We start from the raw sequence: 19,375 nt of genomic DNA on the forward strand, positions 1-19,375 counted from the left end.
TCTCTGGTGTGCTACGCTGCAGGGGGACCTTGGGCCGAGTCAAGGGGAGTGCATGACAAATCATTCCACCAGCTGGACACCTGCATCCATTTGCCTCTTTTTTACACTTTGGCAACACTTGCAGACCTTGTCATACCAATAAAGTCTCACTGAATTGAACTGACTAAACACCATGGTCTTACAATATGAGTAAGTGTTACATTTAGCAATAAAGTTTAGATTATAGTGAACGGAATCTTAACAAGCAGTCAGTCTATAGGAGGCCTCATATTATTCACTGATAACAGGTAAATAAATAAATGTACCTAGAACCCAGCTGGTTTATAGAGATCTGTGCTTTCTAACAGCTCTGCTTTTATAGATTATAACACATAGGACTGTTCTCTAAATGCCAATCAGATCAACCCTGAGACTAGGAGCCACTGTTGTTTTCCTGTACCAGTATCCCTCCAGTAAAGGTAAAGTTGTGGCTCAAGAACATTCTCATTGCATCTTCAATGTCTCTTGCTTCTAAAATTAATGCCTGAGTTTCATCTGGCCACTTCTGTAGAAGAGAGGGTTTTTATGCCTGGGCTACACTTGAAACTTTTGTCAATATATTAACATTGCTTAAGGGTCTGATATTTTCACAGCATTTCTGTGCTGGCAAAAAGCCTAGCATAGATGCAGTTATACTGGCAAAAAAAAAAAAAAAAAAAACTTTTGCTGGTACAGCTTTTTTGTTTGGGGAACTGGGAAAAGTTTTATTGTAAAAGCACTCTTTCGCTGGTATAAGCTGAGTCTACACTAGAAAGGTTTGCTAGTATAGCTATACTGGCTAGACAAAACCCTACCTTGAGACAATACTCTTCTATAATGAACCTTAGTGGCCTCATCTGCTCTCCAAAATTTTAACTTAGAGCTCGTCTTCACGTACAACACTACAGCAGTGCAACTGTAGCACTTTAGTGAAGATGCTCCTATGCCAACACAGTAGCTATGTTGATGGGAGAAGCTCTCCTGTTGACCTAGCACTGTCTACAAAAGGGGCTTGGTCAGTATACGTCACTCAGGGGTATGGATTTTTCACATCCCTGAGTTATACCGATTTAGGTGTGTAGTGTAGACCTGGCCTCATAGTTGCTCAACTGCACTCCTTATCAATACTAACATTACAAATCCAGGAAGGCACCAATTATGCTACAATTCACATCTACGTTCATGTTCCATGCCAGCCAAATACTGTAAATACCTAAACATGCTCACAGACTCCTCAGCTCCACCACACACTCCCTTCTGGTTTGATCACAATGTAGATTTCTGATTGTAAATGCTCCAGGCCAGGGAGTGTATCTTTTCTATGTTTGCACAGTGCTCAGAAAAATGGGGCTTTGATCTTGACTGTGGCCTGTGCATACCACCATAATGAAAATATTTATTTAGCCAGCCACAGTGCACACATCCAGTTCCTCACAAACTGCACAACCTGAACTCCAAACTCAGGTGGAGTTCAATTACCTATATATAAATTTGTGTATATGTTAGGGCTGTCAAGCAATTTAAAAAAATCGTGATTAATCACATGATTTAAAAAATGGCAATAAATCACGTGATTAATTGCGCTGTTAAACAATAACAGGATACCATTTATTTAAATATTTGTTGATGTTTTCTACATTTTCAAACATATTGATTTCAATTATAATGAAGAATACAAAGTGTACAGTGCTCACTTTATATTTATTTGTTATTACAAATATTTGCACTGTAAAAAATGAAAGAAATAATATTTTTCAATTTCTCCATTACAAGTACTGTAGTGCAATCTCTTTACCATGAAAGTTGAACTTACAAATGTAGAATTATGTACAAAAAAAACCTGCATTCAAAAATAAAACAATGTAAAACTTTAGAGCCTACAAGTCCACTCAGTCCTACTTCTTGTTCAGCCAATCGCTCAGACAAAAAAGTTGTTTACATTTTCAGGAGATAATGCTGCCCACTTCTTGTTCACAATGTCACCTGAAAGTGAGACTAGGCGTTTGCATGGCACTGTTGCAGCTGGCTCCACAAGATATTTACGTTCCAGATGCGCTAAAGATTCATATGTCCCTTCATGCTTCATCCACCATTCCAGAGGACATGCGTCTATGGTGATGACGGCTTCTGCCTGATAACAGTCCAAAGCAGTGTGGACCGAGGCATGTTCCTTTCATCATCTGAATCAGATGCTACCAGCAGAAGGTTGATTTTCTTTTTTCGTGTTTCAGGTTCTATAGTTTTGCTCTTTTAAGATTTCTGAAAGCATGCTCCACACCTCGTCCCTCTCAGATTTTGGAAGGCACTTCAGATTCTTAAACCTTGGGTTGAGTGCTGTATCTATTTTTAGAAATCTCACATTGGTGCCTTCTTTGCATTTTGTCAAATCTGCAGTAAAAGTGTTCTTAAAATGAACAACATGTGCTGGGTCATCATCTGAGACTGCTATAACATGAACTATATAGCAGAATGCGGGTAAAACAGAGCAGTAGGCATACAATTCTCCCCCAAGGAGTTCAGTCGCAAATTTAATTAACGCATTATTTTTTTAAAAGCATCATCAGCATGGAAGCATGTCCTCTGGAATGGTGGCCGAAGCATGAAGGGGCATACAATTTTTTAGCATATCTGGCACGTAAATACATTGCAATGCTGGCTACAAAAGTGGCATGCAAACGCCTGTTCTCACTTTCAGGTGACATTATATATAAGAAGTGGGCAGCATTATCTCCCACAAATGTAAACAAACTTGTTTGTCTTAGCAATTGGCTGAACAGAAGTAGGTCTGAGTCGACTTGCAAGCTCTAAGGTTTTACATTGTTTTGTTTTTGAGTACAGTTATGTAACAAAAAAAAAATCTACATTTGTAAATTGCACTTTCACAATAAAGAGATTGCACTACAGTACTTTTATGAGGTGAACTGAAAAACATTATTTATTTTATTATTTTTACAGTGCAAATATTTGTAATAAAAAAAATAAAGTGAGCCCTGTACACTTTGTATTCTGTGTTGTAACTGAAATCAATATATTTGAAAATGTAGAAACATCCAAAAAGATTTAATAAATTTCAATTGATATTCTATTGTTTAACAGTGCAATGAAAACTGATTAATCACAATTAATTTTTTGAGTTAATCGTGTGAGTGAACCAATTAATTGACAGCCCTAGTATATATTTAATTGGCTATTTATTAGCTGTGGAGGTGAATTCTATAATATGTCACAGGATCAGAGAGAGTTCAGATTCTGCATTTGAGTGTAACAGCAAGGAAGTGGATGTCTGCCTTACTGCTAGCTGTATGCTGGATCTGTGTATCTTGCATTTTCAAGGCTGCGCTTTCTTCTGAGATTGCTTCAGGGTCCACTGTCAGCCTTCTGCCTATCCTCGTTCCCTTCACCTCCAACCAACTGTACTGAAGCCAGGTCAGCCCCCTTTCTCTCTTGGCAAGTCCCCTCGAGTAAGTGTTTGTTTCTGCATTTGCAGGTAGAATGGTGCTCGCTGCTAACACCCTTTCAGACATCTGGGTAAGGGAGTTGGTCCACGACCAATAATCAGAATTCCTAGGGAGTCATATGTCAGCCTTCCAGAAGAACGAAGGACAGTGGCTGGAACATAATCCTCAGACTTGAGAAACTTGGGTTTAATTCCCTGCTCTCCCACAGACTTCATGTTTAACCTTGGGCAAGTCACTTAGTCACTCTGTACCACAGTTTCCCATCTGCAAAACAGAGATAATAGAACTGCCCTGCTTCACAGATAGGTTGTGAAGATTATAAACATTAAAGGTAGAGAGATGTTCAGATACTATAGTAATGGGGGACTTGTAAATTCATAAAACACCAGATTTACTATATAAATCTTTACAGTTAACCAAAGGAAACCCCCGACTCTGCCACTACAGTTCAAAGCTTCCTGACAGAAGCCAAATACACTGGACACTATGGAATGTCCCTTATAAAACCTGGAAATGGAAGATGTTAGACAGCAACGTTAAATCTCAAAGGGAATGTGAAAGCCTAGGCCAGACAGATTTTAGACGGACTTCGACAAAACCTGACTCAAAACGGCACAGCAATGCTACAGGCCAAGCGTTTTCTGCTTTGCCTGCAGGCTGCTCTTCTATGAGAATTCAGGTGACACCGTTTGCTTGTGTGAGGCTGCCCCAGAGGCAGAACAATGGATGCAAAATTCACGTCCTGATCGTGATGTCAAACAAATTGGTTGCCATGACAGCTGTTGTTGGACCAGCAAACTGCTCTCCTTCACCCAAGGCTGACAAGAGGGGACTCTCATCCTGGGGCCACCAGGTCAATTCCCCCATTAATGTATGTGTAAATGGAGTGAAATGGGAGGCGGTGGGGCCCAGCGAACATGATGTACCAATTTCTCTCATCAGGCCTGCCCGCCCCTGCAGAGTGTGGGCCCCATCCCCGCCCTGGGGTCACTGGGCACTAAAGCGACGGCGCTGTTTCAGCTCCGCTGTGAGTGGCTGGTGCCGGGGGGCTCAGCTGCGCCCCAGGACCCTGGGCAGGGGCAGCTCTGGGGGCACCGCCTTTGAAGCCACACTGCAGCTGGAGCCAAGCCCTCCTGGTGACCCGGGGGGAGGTGCAGGGCATTGCTGCCCCCTCCAGCTCCTGGGCAGCAGGCACTGTGGTCTCCCCGCACGGAAACCATTGCGACCCCCAAGGGGATGTTGAGGTCGGGGGAGTGGGGCTGCCTATGTCACTCAGGAAGGTGGCCCACGGCCCCTCGACCTACAGCTAGGTGCAAGCCTGGAGCCGGCCGTACAACCCCCAGTCTCTCTGCCCCTATCCAAAATGGCCGCCTCAGGCGCTGGCAGGGCTCCGCCCTTCCGCCCGCAGCCTCAACCTCACCCTCTACCTCCCCCGCCCTATCCTAGCCCAAGATGGCCGCTGCCGTGCTGCCTGTCCGGGAGGCGTTCTTGCTGCCGGCGGAGCGACTCTATGGTGCGGCGTGGGGCCGGAAGCCGGAGAGGCGGGCCGCGACGCTGTGGGAAGAGGCAGAGGCTGTCGGCGGGGCTGCGGCCGGCGTGGAGACTCGAGCCCAGACCCCTCCCACAGCGGAGCGGGCAAGGCAGGTGAGGGGGGCTCCTCGCCCCCTCCAGCCACGGGGCAAATGGGGCTGGGGAGGGGGGTCATTGGAGGGGGCAGTGTGGGGGGAGGGGTAATTTAGGGGAGGGTGGTGGGTTATCAGTGGGGCAGGGAGGCGGTAATTGGGGGCAGGGTTAGGGAGTGGGTGAGTGGGGGGGGGTTAGTGATGAGGCAGGCAGAGGGTAATGGGGAGTGGTAATGTAGGGGGAGAGGCGGGGCTTATCGGTGGGGCAGGCGGGGGTAATGGGGGCAGAGTTAAGGAGGGGTAAGGTGGGGGGAGAGACAGAGGTTATGGGTGGAGCAGGGAGGGGGTAATGGGGGCAGGGTTAAGGAGGAGTAATGGGGGAGAGGTGGGTGTTATCGGTGGGGCAGGCGGGGGTAATGGGGGCAGGGTTAAGGAGGGATAAGGTAATGGAGTAATAGGTAATAGGAGTAATGGGGGAGAGGCAGAGGTTATGGGTGGGGCAGGGAGGGGGTAATGGGGGAAAGGCGGGGGTTATCGATGGGGCAGGCAGGGGGTAATGGGGGCAGGGTTAAGGAGGGTTAAGGTGGGGGAGAGGCAGGGGTTATCTGTGGGACAGGTGGGGGTAATGGGGGAGAGGCAGGGGTTATCTGTGGGGCAGGCGGGGGTAATGGGGGCAGGGGTAAGGTGGGGGAGACGGGTTATTGGTGGGAGAGGTAGGGGATGTGTGATAGGAGGTAGATCCTTTCTTAGCTCAGGGCTTGGGTTCTGCCTGGCAGCTCACTGGCTGGCTGCCCCCAGAGGTCAGTAATCTCTCCCTAGGCTATCCCAGTGGCTGCCTGCTAGGGCCCATGAGTCTATCAGGTGACTTTGGGGCACAGGGTGGGATACCGTCCCGTGTCCCTGTGATGGCACCGGATCACGGGGCAAGATCACGGGAGCCAGGTGCACTGAGCTCCTTCCTAAGGGCACCTGCTGGGTCTGAGGAGCTTTGTCATGGGGTCTCAATGGATGTTTATTTCTTGTCGGGATTTCAATGGGTGTTTGTTCTAGTGCAAATATGACATGGCAGTTCAGTCACCCTATGGGAGTTTTATGCTTTCTGGGGACAAACATGCTTGGGCTGTGATACAACTCCCCTTGACTTCACTAGGCCCTTAGATGACTAAAGTTATTTATAACTCAGCAGCACAGATATTTGATCCCCTGGTACCAAAAATCCAGTCCAGGGAACAGTACTTCCCCCGTATATATTCACCCGACACCCTGGAATTGTTATGGGTGACTCATCAATAAATGATTTGTAGTTTGAAACTGGGTAATGGGCAGACCAGATGCTATCAAAGTACCTTTCATAACTTTAAAACATATCTTTTCCAATCCCCAGCCTCCAAAGTTTCAGCTGTCCTCAAGGAAGGCTGAAATGGAAATCTGCTTTCTTGCCAAAAGATGCCATTTTCCATTGTTCACGTACTATATTTGGTTGTAGGGTTGTTCATGAGCTGTGTGTGCAAACTGCGGGATGGCAGTTTGACCCATGCAGTGAGTGATAAGTTTAGAAATGCAATCTGTGCACTACACCGAAAGGTGGCACTGGGATGGTTGCTGTTGGGAAACACTGCACTAGCCTGGGCAGGGCATCAGACTAGTTTAAGAGGTTGCAGGGTGGAGGACAGGATGAGTGGAAAGCTGCATAATGTTGGATGAGTGGAGATAAAATTGCATGACTCCTTACTCATCTGCTCCCAGGGCAGCACTGAATGCATCTTTGATTGTGGTGGTTCATATGTACAGGTCTACAGACTCAGCCAGCAGCCTACTCTTTACTTGACTCCCCCACAAGAGGGCATGATGCCCACCTCCATGGATCTACAAATCAACCCTCAATCCCAAGGATTATACAGCCTTCTGGTGAAAAGGGAAAGGGGGGAAAGCAAGCAGGGAATAGAGAGCTAGAAAATGGAAGGGGGTGGGGGGGGAAGGCAAGTGAATGGGCAGAGGAAAATGGAGAGGTGGTTGTTGTGCCAGGATGTGATATGGGTAACGCGTTGTGAATGGGCACCCAGTCCATCAAAAGGGGATGGGGACCTTCACCAGAAAAAGGTTGGGTAGCTACTGTTTCTCTTGCACCCCAAGATAAAGATACTGAATGTTCCATGGGCAATTATATATTTGGAATTCCTGGCATGAAAGGTGAGAAGTTCTTTGCCACTATTTCTTGTTTGAATTGGTTTGTTGAAGATGGTCGTCTCTTTCTATGGTAAACTGATCGGTGAAACCAAGATATGAAATATCCTGTTTTTTCCACTCATTCAGCCCCTACTATGCTTAGAGTCCCAAAAGTGCTTTTTGTTTGGCTGAAGGGAGGTGATGTTTACACATGACTTTTTTCCTAAAACTCCATGCCAAGCATTTTTGTCCGAGTCCATGAAGTGAGCTTGGTGTTTAGTCAGGTGAGAGAAGAACTCTCCTGACTCTGGTGGCAGTGACATGAAGTACATGCAGCCTATTGTGTCAGCTGCCAGGAGACAATTGGCTGGAGTAACATGTCATAAAATGAGATCTGTCCAAAAGCAAGAATTTCAAGAAGCTGGAGTCACTGGGAAATCCCCTTCTACCACAAAGATAGAAAGTCAAAGGTACTCAAAGTGGTTCCTGCTTTGCAGCTAAGGGATGAACACATAGCTGGCTAGTTGCAGGTTTTTACTGATGAAGGATCAAGCAACAAGAAATTTCTGTAGTCTTCTAAAAGATGCTCCTTTGACAGTCCTGGAGGAAAAAAATGTGTTTATCTGCCTCTTTTGTGTTGAAGTGTGGGGTATTATCAGCATGAATTTGAAATGGCAAAGCAGCACATGAATTACACAGGGTATTTTAAATCTGTGCCGTGTGAGGAGACTTTTTGTGGGAATTGGTCAGCCTTTCAGTTAATCAGCTGGTATCCACCACCTCCAAAGTGGTTCTGGAACCAACATTGCTTATTGAAAGAAATAATCACTATGTAAGTCAACTGTCCTTCAAAAGGTAAGTGTTTTTGTTCAGGCACCAGTTATGAGAGGACTATAGAGCAGTTGTGTGGACCGCCACTAGCTGGGCCACAGAGATGCCTCTTGTATTTACCCTGGAATCCCTCCAATCCAGAATCTTGATGTCTGTGAGGATAAAAAAAATCCAAACCACACAGATTTCCAGTTGTATCTATTTTATTAACTAAGGCCTAGATATTTTTGCCCCCTTAATGTGTTAATGCCTAACTGATTTAGGAGCCTAAGTCTCACTTTCAAACATGTCGTAAGCACTTAGGCACTAAATCTCTTAGTATCCTAAAGTTACTTTTGAAAATGAGACTTAGGCTCCTAGGTCAGTTAGGTGTTGAAATGCTGAATGGAGCAATGACTAAATACCTTTAAAAAATCTAAGCCCAACTACTTAAGCAAAAACATAAAATAAAGTAGATATAAGCAAATTCAATTAGAACAAAGTGGGTTAATATAAAATCAGTCAGGGTAATAAAATCAAGTCATTATCAGATTGAATAAACTGTTTCAAACAAATCAACAATTTTTGATAAGCGCTCCCTAATGATTTGACATGGTAGCAGTCTTGCTGAGCTATCAGATCCCTAAGTAACAGGGCCATTGTCAATCTGGATGCCAAGTGATATATTTATGTTTCAGGTGATCCAGGGAGGGACATATCACTCCCAAGTTGAAGCTAATATTGAGACTGGCAGCTCTGATGACAATTAAGACAGTGTGCTCAAATTATTTGTGGTTAGGTAATAGAAATCTGTCCTTTCCCCAGCCCCCAATAGAGGGTTACATGAAACATTCCAACACAATTCAAGATGACCACAGCTTGTTACATGTTAATGTTCAAATGTCAAATTTAGGTAAAAACATAATTTCTCAGGATTAAACCTACAAGTCTGGACCAATGAAATGTGTGCAAGAGATCTTTTAGACAGTGAGGTGGTTTAACTGAGGACTGTTTAGGTATTTGAGGAGCTTTTCTATAGGCACCATTCTCAAATTCTATGGACTCAGTCCCCACGCTCTCCTGTGCATGTGCACATACACACTAACAGCCATCTGCTGAAGGTAACAAAAAAGTGTCCTAAATAACTTGGGTTCCCCATTAAAAGAAGTACTTTCCTGTTTGAAAGTGAATTTCTCTGTTTCTGTAGAAAGTGTTTCACTCTCTCTTTAATGTCAGATATAAGCATGGTCTGAAATTTGGTCACTTTTTGGATATAAAGTGGCCTTTTAGTCCATATCCTTCATGCCATCCTGCACCCATTTAGTTGGTACAAGCCAGTGGGTTGTGTGTCAGAGAAGGCAGATAAGGAGCTGTACTATATTCCAGTTTTCAAAGAGATACAAACAGTTCAGTCCCCACATCTGACCTTTATTAAAATAGATACATCCCACCGGGAAGCATATGCAGGATTCTAACTATCTGTTAATTATAGAACAGCCATCTCTCCATTGCTGTCCAAGCATAAAAAGATGAGATAGTGTTTATGTAAGACTTGTATAAAATCAATACCCCACTATTGTGGATGCCCCCTGCTGGGCTTGTAGCTGCAGATGACACACTTTCATACTTAGCTACATTTGTTTAAAAAAAAAGTTTGTTCATTCCCAAAGTTCACACTGGCTATATGGATTGCACAACTGGTTTATTACATAATTAATAAGAATTTATCCATTTAATATGAACTATTTAAACTGTAATGTGCCATATTTTTCAAGGCAACCCTTTAGATAACTAATTTTTAATTGAAGCAATAAGTGAAAAGAAAACCAAGAATCTATAACAGAAAAAAGTCTCCCAAAACATATCCAGACTAATGACCCCTGGAAAGGGAGAAAAAACTAGAGAGAAGCCAGAATGGAAGCTTTGCCTTATAAAAATCAGACCAAGAGGTCAAGAAGTGTGTTATGTTGCTTTCAGCAGTAGTCTGTGCCTCATGCTTCAGAGGAAGGTGAAAATTACCATAATGAAATCATCCAGCTGTGCAAAATACTATACGTGCGGTGGGTCAGGATATCCTTTCTGATCCCCACAGTGCTGAGCAGATGCCCTCAAAGATGAGACATGACTTCCCCTCCCTTAGCCTGCATTTCTACATATTTTAGTTTTTGATCATTTAAGAGACACCAAAGTTTTGGGTATATCATGGAGAAAGGTTTGTTCATAGTCTGAGGTAGCCTGCCAGCACCACACTGATTACAGAGCACAGGCCTAACCTACCAATGCTTTTAAAAGGGATTCTGCCCCCAGAAGAATATTGCGTATGTTCCACTGTTCTCTTCTGGAGCTGGTTCACAAGCAAGGAAGTAAAACAAAAAATGTTAACTTAATCTCCACTATAAATACGGTGGGGGGGAGGGGGCGCCACAGGGTAGGGGGGTTAGGTTTACCTGTCTGCCAACATTTGCCAGATGGAGAGAAGGCAGTCAGGAGGAAAATACATTCAGTTCTAAGGCGTGTCAGAGCAAGCTACACATACAAAAAGAGGCGAATTGGGGTGGTGGTGGTAGAAACTTAAAGTTGTGTCCAATCAATCCTTCAGTGCTGGTGTCTCCTGCGACCGCTGTTCTGTCAACATTTCAGTGATGCTGCACCTGCTACAGCTGAGCAGCAGTGGAGGTGAATTTTGCTTCATATACCAAGTATATAAGGCAACACCCAAGAGATTAAGAAACTCCTTCATTTGTTGGTACTGCACCGGCAGGGTGGTATAGCAGACCTTTCTAATTATATTTAATTTTCTTTGTAGCTTTACCTAATGAAATATTTAGATCTAGGGAGATAGTTGGGTCAGGGGATTTGGTGATGGAAAGAGGAGCCCCTCACCTCGAGATTCATTATTTGTGTTTTTGGGGTTTTTTTTACATCAGTGAATAACGTAGCTGGAGTTGACATAGCTTAGGTTGACTTACTGTGGTGTCTATACTGCGCTGCGTGGAAGGGAGACTCTCTCCCGTCGACTTCCCTTAATCTTCTCATTCTGGTGGAGTATCAGAGTTGACCAGAGAGCGTTCTGCAGTTAATTTAGCAGGTCTTCGCTAGACTGCTAAATCGACCCCCACTGCATCAATCACAGCAGCGTCAATCCTTGGTAAGTGTAGACGTGGTCATATTAGCAGTGTCTTGTGGTATAGCTTTCACTGAGTTGTTTGTGCTTTACCTGTTCCACAGCTAAAGTCTCTTATCTCTAGAACTGTCCAAGCCCTTAATTACCTTTACAAAATAAATGACTGAGTTTTAGTTTTTTATCTCCTGAAACTCCAGAGAGAGAACTGTTGACTCAAGCACATCAACAAGATGAGGGTTTTTTTGATGTTTTGTTTCACACTTTTCAGAAAATGTTCTGAAGAATAAATTGGACGGTGCCTGTTGGAATTAAATTGTCTGAAAAACCTCTGTTCACCCTAAGGCCTGTTTGACACCAAGAGCGTTTCCACAACGGCCTAATTCTGCAAGTGATGGGCTCGGAGAACAGTGCTTTAAAGAGCTGCACACTGGAAGAGCCACCGTATACCTTACCAACTGGACTCACAATTTACCCAGCTGCATTGCAAGATGGCAAGCTTGCCTCGGTCTTTGTGTATAAAACAGAGAATGAAGACACAGTTAATAAAGCTGCCAAGGTAGAGAACATGGCCTTATGAATAACAGGCTTCTTTCTAATTCTCTCTGCCTTTTCTAGTACCAATGTGAAGTTATCAGTTCCTGTAAATGAATGTCTCAAAGCCCCATGGCAGGGAGGAGGAAGAAACAGGTTAATTCATAATATGTTTGAAGGGTAATGATCCCTGCTTCTAGCAGATCTCCTTAATTACAGGGACACTCACAGCTCCCAAATACAAGTTTTGTTTTATTTTTTTATAAGATTTTTATATGACAAGAAACATTCTACAGTGTGATCAAAATAAGAGCAGTGTGTGGTGCTGGGTATTTTGGTAGGGAGTGGGATTGGAATTTATAATTCCCTCCAGAAAATTCACTTAAAAGGGCATTAAGGTTGTGTGGTTAACCACTTGCATGTGAGGACATGCCAAAGTGATGAATCCCCACTAAACCCCGTGCCTATAAAGGATGTGGGATATATACCGACTTGTTTCCTCCTTGTCGTTTCTGAAGCACCTGAAAACCTTGCGCCACCCATGCCTTTTGCGTTTCCTCTCTTGTACCGTGGAAACAGATGGGATTCACCTGGTTACAGAGCGTGTAAAGCCTTTGGAGATGGCGCTGGAGATGCTGTCCTCTGATGAGATCTGTGCAGGGATCTATGACTTATTGCTGGCTCTCATCTTCCTTCATGACAGGGTAAGTGCCCAAGAGGAACAGGTGTGAATGTGTAAGGGTTTGGGCTCCCAGCAGGAACAGGATTATGTGAGGAGAGGGAAGGCTTTATCAGTGGGTTTACATGGATGATTGTGAGGTACTGGACCTTAAAATCTCACGTTTCTTGTTCCCTGCATGCTTTTTATTTCACTTCACTTGTGACATGGCATTAGCAGCTATCTCAAACTGATAGGAAATAATACTTTATACCATCTGGCAGCTGGTGTTCCAGACTGCTTTTAGGCGGTACAAAGAATTCTCATTAGCTGTTTTTGAGACAATGAATGATGACAAAATGTATCTGAAGAGCCAGAACAGGGAAGATAATTATGAGAATGTCATGACTTTATGGCCTGAGATTGCACGACTTGTCAGAGCTATGAACAAATGCTGCTGGAAATGGATTCTCAGCATAACATATTTGTTTATCACCCTGGTGGTACATGAGATATCAGACTTTGTCCCTGGGTCTAGCAGTGCTTCTTAGGCATGTGTTCAGGATTGAATTAGCAAATCCCAGATCTGAAGCCAGTGTAACTTTAAGTCTTTGTGCTCAGATATGGAGGGCCTCTTGTAACTTGCACTTAGAGTAAAAGGACTGTGATAGTTAAACTTGGCCTCCTTTAAAGCCTCAGTCCTTGTGAAAGGTGCTGTATGGCCTACAAAAACCATTACGGAACTTGCAGTATAAATGCTGATCTGTGTACTTTTCAGCAGCTTTTTCTGAGATCATCAGTGCACCTAATTAGTGCTAACAAGGATTTAATGCCTTCATCGATCCCCAGGTCTATTGTTTGTTTTATATTTTAGGGAAACCTAACGCATAACAACATCTGTTTATCATCTGTATTTGTAAGTGAGGATGGGCACTGGAAACTAGGAGGAATGGAAACAGTCTGCAACCTTAATGAAGCCACCCCAGAGGTAAAAGCCAAACAACCCACTTGCAATGCTTGGAACAAGGGTTTCTAGCTTGTTGAGGCTCCATCATTAGAAAGCTTTGCTCAAATTTAAAGTGCATCCAATTGCTTAAATTGAGAATTAATATTAAAAGCGTATCAGCCTGCTTCCCAGATCTGTGGCCTGAATGCTTGCTCTAAGGACACAGTTACCATAAATGACCATGTGTGGGTAAGTCAGCTAGTCATTTGAGGGGACCAGAAGTGGCTGCAAGGAGGTGCTAGGGTTGGGGAGAGGGAGGGTGGGAACAAGCTTGAGGTCTGTCCTCTTTACTATTGCTGCTACTGGTTAGTAAAAGAGTTTGCTTTCTTTCCCTGAAGCAAAAAAGCTGGATCCAGATTAAAACAGGTTAACATCCTCACTCATTTAAAGTGCACTTTGGTTCTCCCTGCTGGCATTTCCACTGGACATTAGTGATGTTGGCAGGAAAATGTCTGTCTTGAACTCAGCTGTATCCTGTGCAGAGTCAGTGCTGCAGTGAGGCACTACTCAGATACATTCTGGCTTTCATTCCAAAGGATCCCCACATTCTTCATAAACTGTACCCACATAGCATCACTAACCATTTTACCACCTGCTGGAGAGGGACAGCTGGCCAGGCAATTGGTACCTTGCGTGATGCACAACATTACAAGAGGTAAAATTTTGACCAAGGGCATTGGAGTAAAATCCCACCATTATTAAAGATCCAGAGGTCCAGGTACAGCATGTAGGGATGTGGTTTTAAGAGTGAAGGCAGAATTGACTCTAGTAAGATTCAGCAACTGCAAGGCATCTCAGTGTTTTACCCTTGATACTTAGACCCCAGAGCTATCCCTCCAGGTTGGTAAGGTAGTGAGGCATATCCTATACTGAATGTGGAAAGGGGAAACCCACTGTTGTATGTTCGGCCAGTCTTGACTGGCCATGGAGAGGGAGAAGAAGGGGCGGGGGCGGGGAGGCTGGGTTTCATCCACTGCTGCTTGGCGCCAACTCACCAAGTGATAAATGATTAGCCTAAAACATTGAACACAAAGTTTTTCTTTCCTCTTTCTAGTTCCTGCATGCTATCAAGTCAGTGCGGGACCAGGCAGCCATCCCTCCTGAAGAGATGGTGAGTAGCATTGCTGTACTCCAGGTTCATCAGAAGTTAATCTGGTTTTGCTGCAGGATTTTGTGTCTTCTATATTGAAGCACAGAAAGCAGTTTCTGCCTTATATATATATGAAAGATGTATTTCTTTAGATTTATATAAAATAGAGCATGCTTAGATGTGGAGGGATATGACCATCTAGATAACTTCAGAATTGTGTTGTACTGTCCATAACTTGTATATTGTGAAAGGGGGAGATGACTCAACGGAATAAGTTAATGACAGAGCAACAGCCCTAACAGCGAATATTTTTTCACGTTTGTGTACCAGCCTTAATATTTACAACTGTGCCCAAAATGTTTCCACCCAAACAGCTACACTTGCCATTTTTCATATACATTTACATAATTAATTTTTAAAATTGTGAAATGACAATATTTGCTTCTATCTGTCTCTTGATAAATAAATACAAAACACTTTCCCCAGCAATAAATATCCACAGTCGATGAGCTTTGCCGTTACAGAGGAGGGTGGTTGTAGGATGAACAAATGCGCAGAGATCTGCCGGAGAGTTTTTTGTTTTGATGCTTCTTCCCCCCTCCCACCCCCCCAACTCTTCTTTATCGGGATGAATCTACACAGAATGTGATAGAACATGTCTTTATTTTATAGCTCCGGAACCAGTTCATATCTCCAAGGAAGACCCCAAGTTAGGCATAATTTTCCTTTTTCAAAAAAGCATTCTGTACTCTTGCTAGGTACTGGTTCTGTTTCCCTTAGGAAGTCTTAAAGTAAATGGCCTGCTATATTATTTACTGTTTCTGTTAAATTGCCAGAGGACCAAATAGCCATAAAAAGACTGGCCAATAATCTTCCAGAACCAACACTGGCCAAATAAGACTCTGGTATTTTTAAGGATTCTAAAGCTGAGCAAATTTTTTTGCACTGAATTTTATAAGATGAAATTGGCCAGAAGACCAGGCCAGTTCAATTATTTAAAAGGTTGCTGGGCATGTATAGAGATTGATTATCGAACGCCACTCATGGCCATTTGAAGGTTGTGATTATGTGAATGTAATACTCCCAAGAGTAATCCGGTCACAATTATTCTAAGAATGCCAGTTCTGAAACTGAAGCCAATTTTTGTGCTATGCAGAAAGTCAAAATTTAAGAAGCTAGTAAGCTGCACTCAGAAAAAAAGTCATCATCATCTTGAACCTTTGTATTTTAAAACTCACTAATTTCATTTTGTAAAACTTGGTGCAAGCAATATGCTCATCTTTAAACTATAAAGAACCTAAAGCCTCATTCAGCTAACATTTGCTGTGAGAAGTAGTTGATCTTTCAAAGCTACATAGTTTTGTGGCACTGTTGCATTTAATGTCCACATGTTTCCCTTATTAACCAGCTGTCATGTCTGTAGTGTAATGCAGACTGCTTACAGACTAGAAAAGAGTGAGTTCTCTTCCTAGTTAACATTGGTTTCCATAGAAATGCAGAAAGCTTCTGGCTTACAGTTGCTGGATGAACTCATAGGGCACTGTTTAACGGTGGTGTTCTTGTTTGTGTGTCTAGGCTGTAAATTCTTTAAGGCTCTAGAAGCTTTTGAGTTTCACATAATATTCCACTTGTAATGCACTGAGTGGAGTAATGGTACTATACAAAGAATCAGAGGGTGTAAGGAGAGTAGAGACTCATGGAGACTGTATAGTACGCTCCTGCTTTATGATGATTATTTTTTCAGTCTGCAGATTTCAAAATTCTTCCTGAGAGCCACGGACATGCCCGGGATGCCTATTCATTTGGAACAATGGTTGAAAATCTACTGACATTCTTAAATGATCAGGGTGAGAGTCCTCAAAGACCAGGAATAAAATGACTTTATTTCACTACCTCCCACACCACATTTTCCCATGTAGCTTGTTCCTTGTATGCATGGTCCAAAGTATTCATTTTCCAATAGGAAAGAGTGTCTCAGAAGAAGCATGACAAAACTTGTATTGCAGAGAAGTGATTGTCCATTTCACTCTCCACATAGTTCAGAAATGAGAGACTTTCCCATAAGAGCGTTCCCTGTTCCATGCTGTCCTTCACAGGACAGGAGACTTCGTGGTGGTTGCTTTTTCTGTATAGCTTGCATAGTGACTGGGAGTCCAATCCAGGCGTCAGTGACTGGGATAGGAATTTGTTTTTAATGGAAACTAGGGTACAGTGGTGTTAGGGAGGATTGTCCAGTAGCTGGCATCCTGGTTTGGCTGTTGGGATGCTATGTCTGATTCCAAAATCTCACTTCCCCTGTGCATGATGATGGCTTTATCTTTTGTAAATCACTTTGTGATGCTCAGTCAAAGGAACTATGTAAATACAAATTACTATTAAGATTGATCCTTCCCTGCAATTAGAAGGTAGAAATGACGTATAGATTCTAAGGCTAGAAGGGACCATGGTGATCATCTAGTCCGACCTCCTGTATAATACAAGGCATAAAACTTCCCAAAAATTAATTCCTAGAGCATATTTTTTAGAAGAACGTCCCATTTTGATTTTAAAATAATCAGTGATGGAGAATCCACCACAACCCTTATGAATTGTTCCAGTTGCTAATTATTGTCAGTTAAATATGTGCATCTTATTTCGAATCTGAATTTGTCTAGCTTCAACTTCTATTAATTGGATCATGTTCTATCTTTCTCTCCTAGATTGAAGAGCCCATCATTATATAGTTGTTCCACAAAGGGCTACTTTATAGACTGTGATCAGGTCACCTGTTAAACTTCTCTTTGCTAGACTCCAAGAGCTCAATCACTACAAAGAGGTCTGCCGATAGCAATTCCAGGCCCCAGGGCAATACAGTGCAGCCTGCACAGATGCGGTCCACCTGACATTTGGGAAGTGCTCTACCTGCGCTGGCTGGTGTCCAGCAAGCTGCTGCCGGCTGCACTGGCTGGTGTCCAGTGCAGTGAGCTGCCGCCGGCGGCTTTCGCCACCGCTGGTACCACCCTGCACGTGCCTAGGAGCCCTGCCCTGCAGCCCAGCCGGGCAATTCTACTTGCCTGCCCGGCTGCTGCAGTGGCCGGGGACCCTTGGGCCCTTTGAAACCGCCCGAGCCCCTGGGCAATTGCCCCCTTTGCTGCCGCCCCCGTTTACAGTTAGCCAGTTTTAATCCATGTAATGTATGCCATGTTAATTTTATAAAATTTTAGTTTCTTAATCAAAATGTCATGTGTTACCAAGTCAAACCCCTTACAGAAGTCTAAATAGATTACATTAACACTATTACCTTTACCAACGGGGCTTGTAATTTCGTCAAAAAAAGATATCCAATTTGTTTGACAGAATTTATTTTCCATAAACCCATATTGATTTGCACTGATTACATTTCCTTCTTTTAGATCTTTATTAATCAAGTCCCGTATCAGCTGCTCTGTTATCTTGCCCTGGATGGGCGTCAGATTGAAAGGCCTATAGTTACCTAGGTCATCCTGTTTATCCTTTTTAAAAATTGGCACAACCTTAGCTTTCTTCCAGTGTGCTGTAACTTCCCCGGTGCTCCAAGACTTATTGAAAAGCAATGTTAATGGTCCAGCAAGCTGCTCAGTCAGCTATTTTTAAAACTCTTGGCTGCAAGTAATCTGGACCTGCTGATTTAAAAATGTCTAACTTTAGTAGCTTTTGTTCAGCATCCTCCAGGAATATCAGTGGAATAGAAAGTGTGTTATCACTGTATGATGAGACTGTATCATCTGTTTTTCCTCAAATATAGAACAGAAATACTTACTGAACACCTCTGCCTTTTCTGCATTATTACTGATAATTCTACCATTTCCATCTAGTAATGGACCAATACCATGGTCAAAGATTTTTTTGTTCCTAATTAGGGCTGTCGATTAATTGCAGCTAATGAATGCAATTAACTGAAAAAAAATTAATTGCAGTTTTAATGGTATTGTTAAATAGAATACCAATTGAAATTTATTAAATATTTTGGATGTTTTTCTACATTTTCAAATATACTGATTTCAGTTACAACACAGAATACAAAGTGTACAGGGCTCAATTTATATTATTTTTTATTACAAATATTTGCACTGTAAAAATGATAAACAAAAGAAACCGTATTTGTCCATTCACCTCATACAAGTACTGTAGTGCAATATTTTTATCCTGAAAGTGTAACTTACAAATGTAAATTTTTTTTGTTACATAACTGCACTCAAAACCAAAACAATGCAAAGGTTTAGAGTCTATAAGTCCACACAATGCTACTTCTCGTTCAGCCAATCGCTTAAACAAACAAGGTTGTTTACATTTATGAGAGATAATGCTGCTCACTTCTTATTTACAATATCACCAGAAAGTGAGAACAGGCGTTCGCATGGAACTTTTGTAGCCGGCATTGAAAGGTATTTACGTGCCAGATGCTAAACATTTGTATGCCCCTTCATGCTTTGGCCACCATTCCAGAGGATGTGCTTCCATGCTGGTGGTGGTTGTTTTTTGTTTTTTAAAAAAAAAGCGTTAATTAAATTTGCAACTGAACTCCTTGGGGGGGAGAATTGTATGTCTCCAGCTCTATTTTACCCGCATTCTGCCATATATTTCATGTTATAGTAGTCGCAGATGGTGACCCAGCACATCTTCATTTTAAGAACACTTTTGCTGCACATTTGACAAAATGCAAAGAAGGCACCAATGTGAGATTTCTAAAAATAGGTACAGCACTCAACCCAAGGTTTAAGAATCTGAAGTGCCTTCCAAAATCTGAGAGGGACGAGGTGTGGAGCATGCTTTCAGAAGTCTTAAAAGAGCAACATTCCGATGTGGAAACCACAGAACCCGAACCACCAAAAAAGAAAATCAACCTTCTGCTGGTGGCATCTGACGATGATGAA

At 42.9% G+C, this 19,375-nt stretch overlaps 1 protein-coding gene across 3 annotated transcripts in view; it reads left to right on the forward strand.

Annotated features, from left to right (window-relative positions):
- The first annotated feature begins 4,973 nt into the window (after window positions 1-4,973).
- The window catches only part of SCYL3 (SCY1 like pseudokinase 3), a 31,455-nt gene continuing 17,053 nt past the window's right edge, over window positions 4,974-19,375 (forward strand). Inside the window, exons 1-6 of one of the 3 annotated variants that reach the window (XM_077824168.1) lie at window positions 4,974-5,120; window positions 11,467-11,754; window positions 12,248-12,433; window positions 13,262-13,375; window positions 14,448-14,504; window positions 16,228-16,330. In XM_077824168.1, the coding sequence (XP_077680294.1) occupies window positions 11,590-11,754; window positions 12,248-12,433; window positions 13,262-13,375; window positions 14,448-14,504; window positions 16,228-16,330 (625 nt within the window). In that variant the 5' untranslated portion in view covers window positions 4,974-5,120; window positions 11,467-11,589. Of the gene's footprint in view, window positions 5,121-10,544; window positions 11,223-11,466; window positions 11,755-12,247; window positions 12,434-13,261; window positions 13,376-14,447; window positions 14,505-16,227; window positions 16,331-19,375 lie in introns of those variants that run through there. The other 2 variants (XM_077824169.1, XM_077824170.1) reach the window with 2 other exon arrangements.

The sequence above is a fragment of the Eretmochelys imbricata genome, chromosome 8 (genome assembly GCF_965152235.1).
Source record: "Eretmochelys imbricata isolate rEreImb1 chromosome 8, rEreImb1.hap1, whole genome shotgun sequence".
Classification (NCBI taxonomy): domain Eukaryota; kingdom Metazoa; phylum Chordata; order Testudines; family Cheloniidae; genus Eretmochelys; species Eretmochelys imbricata.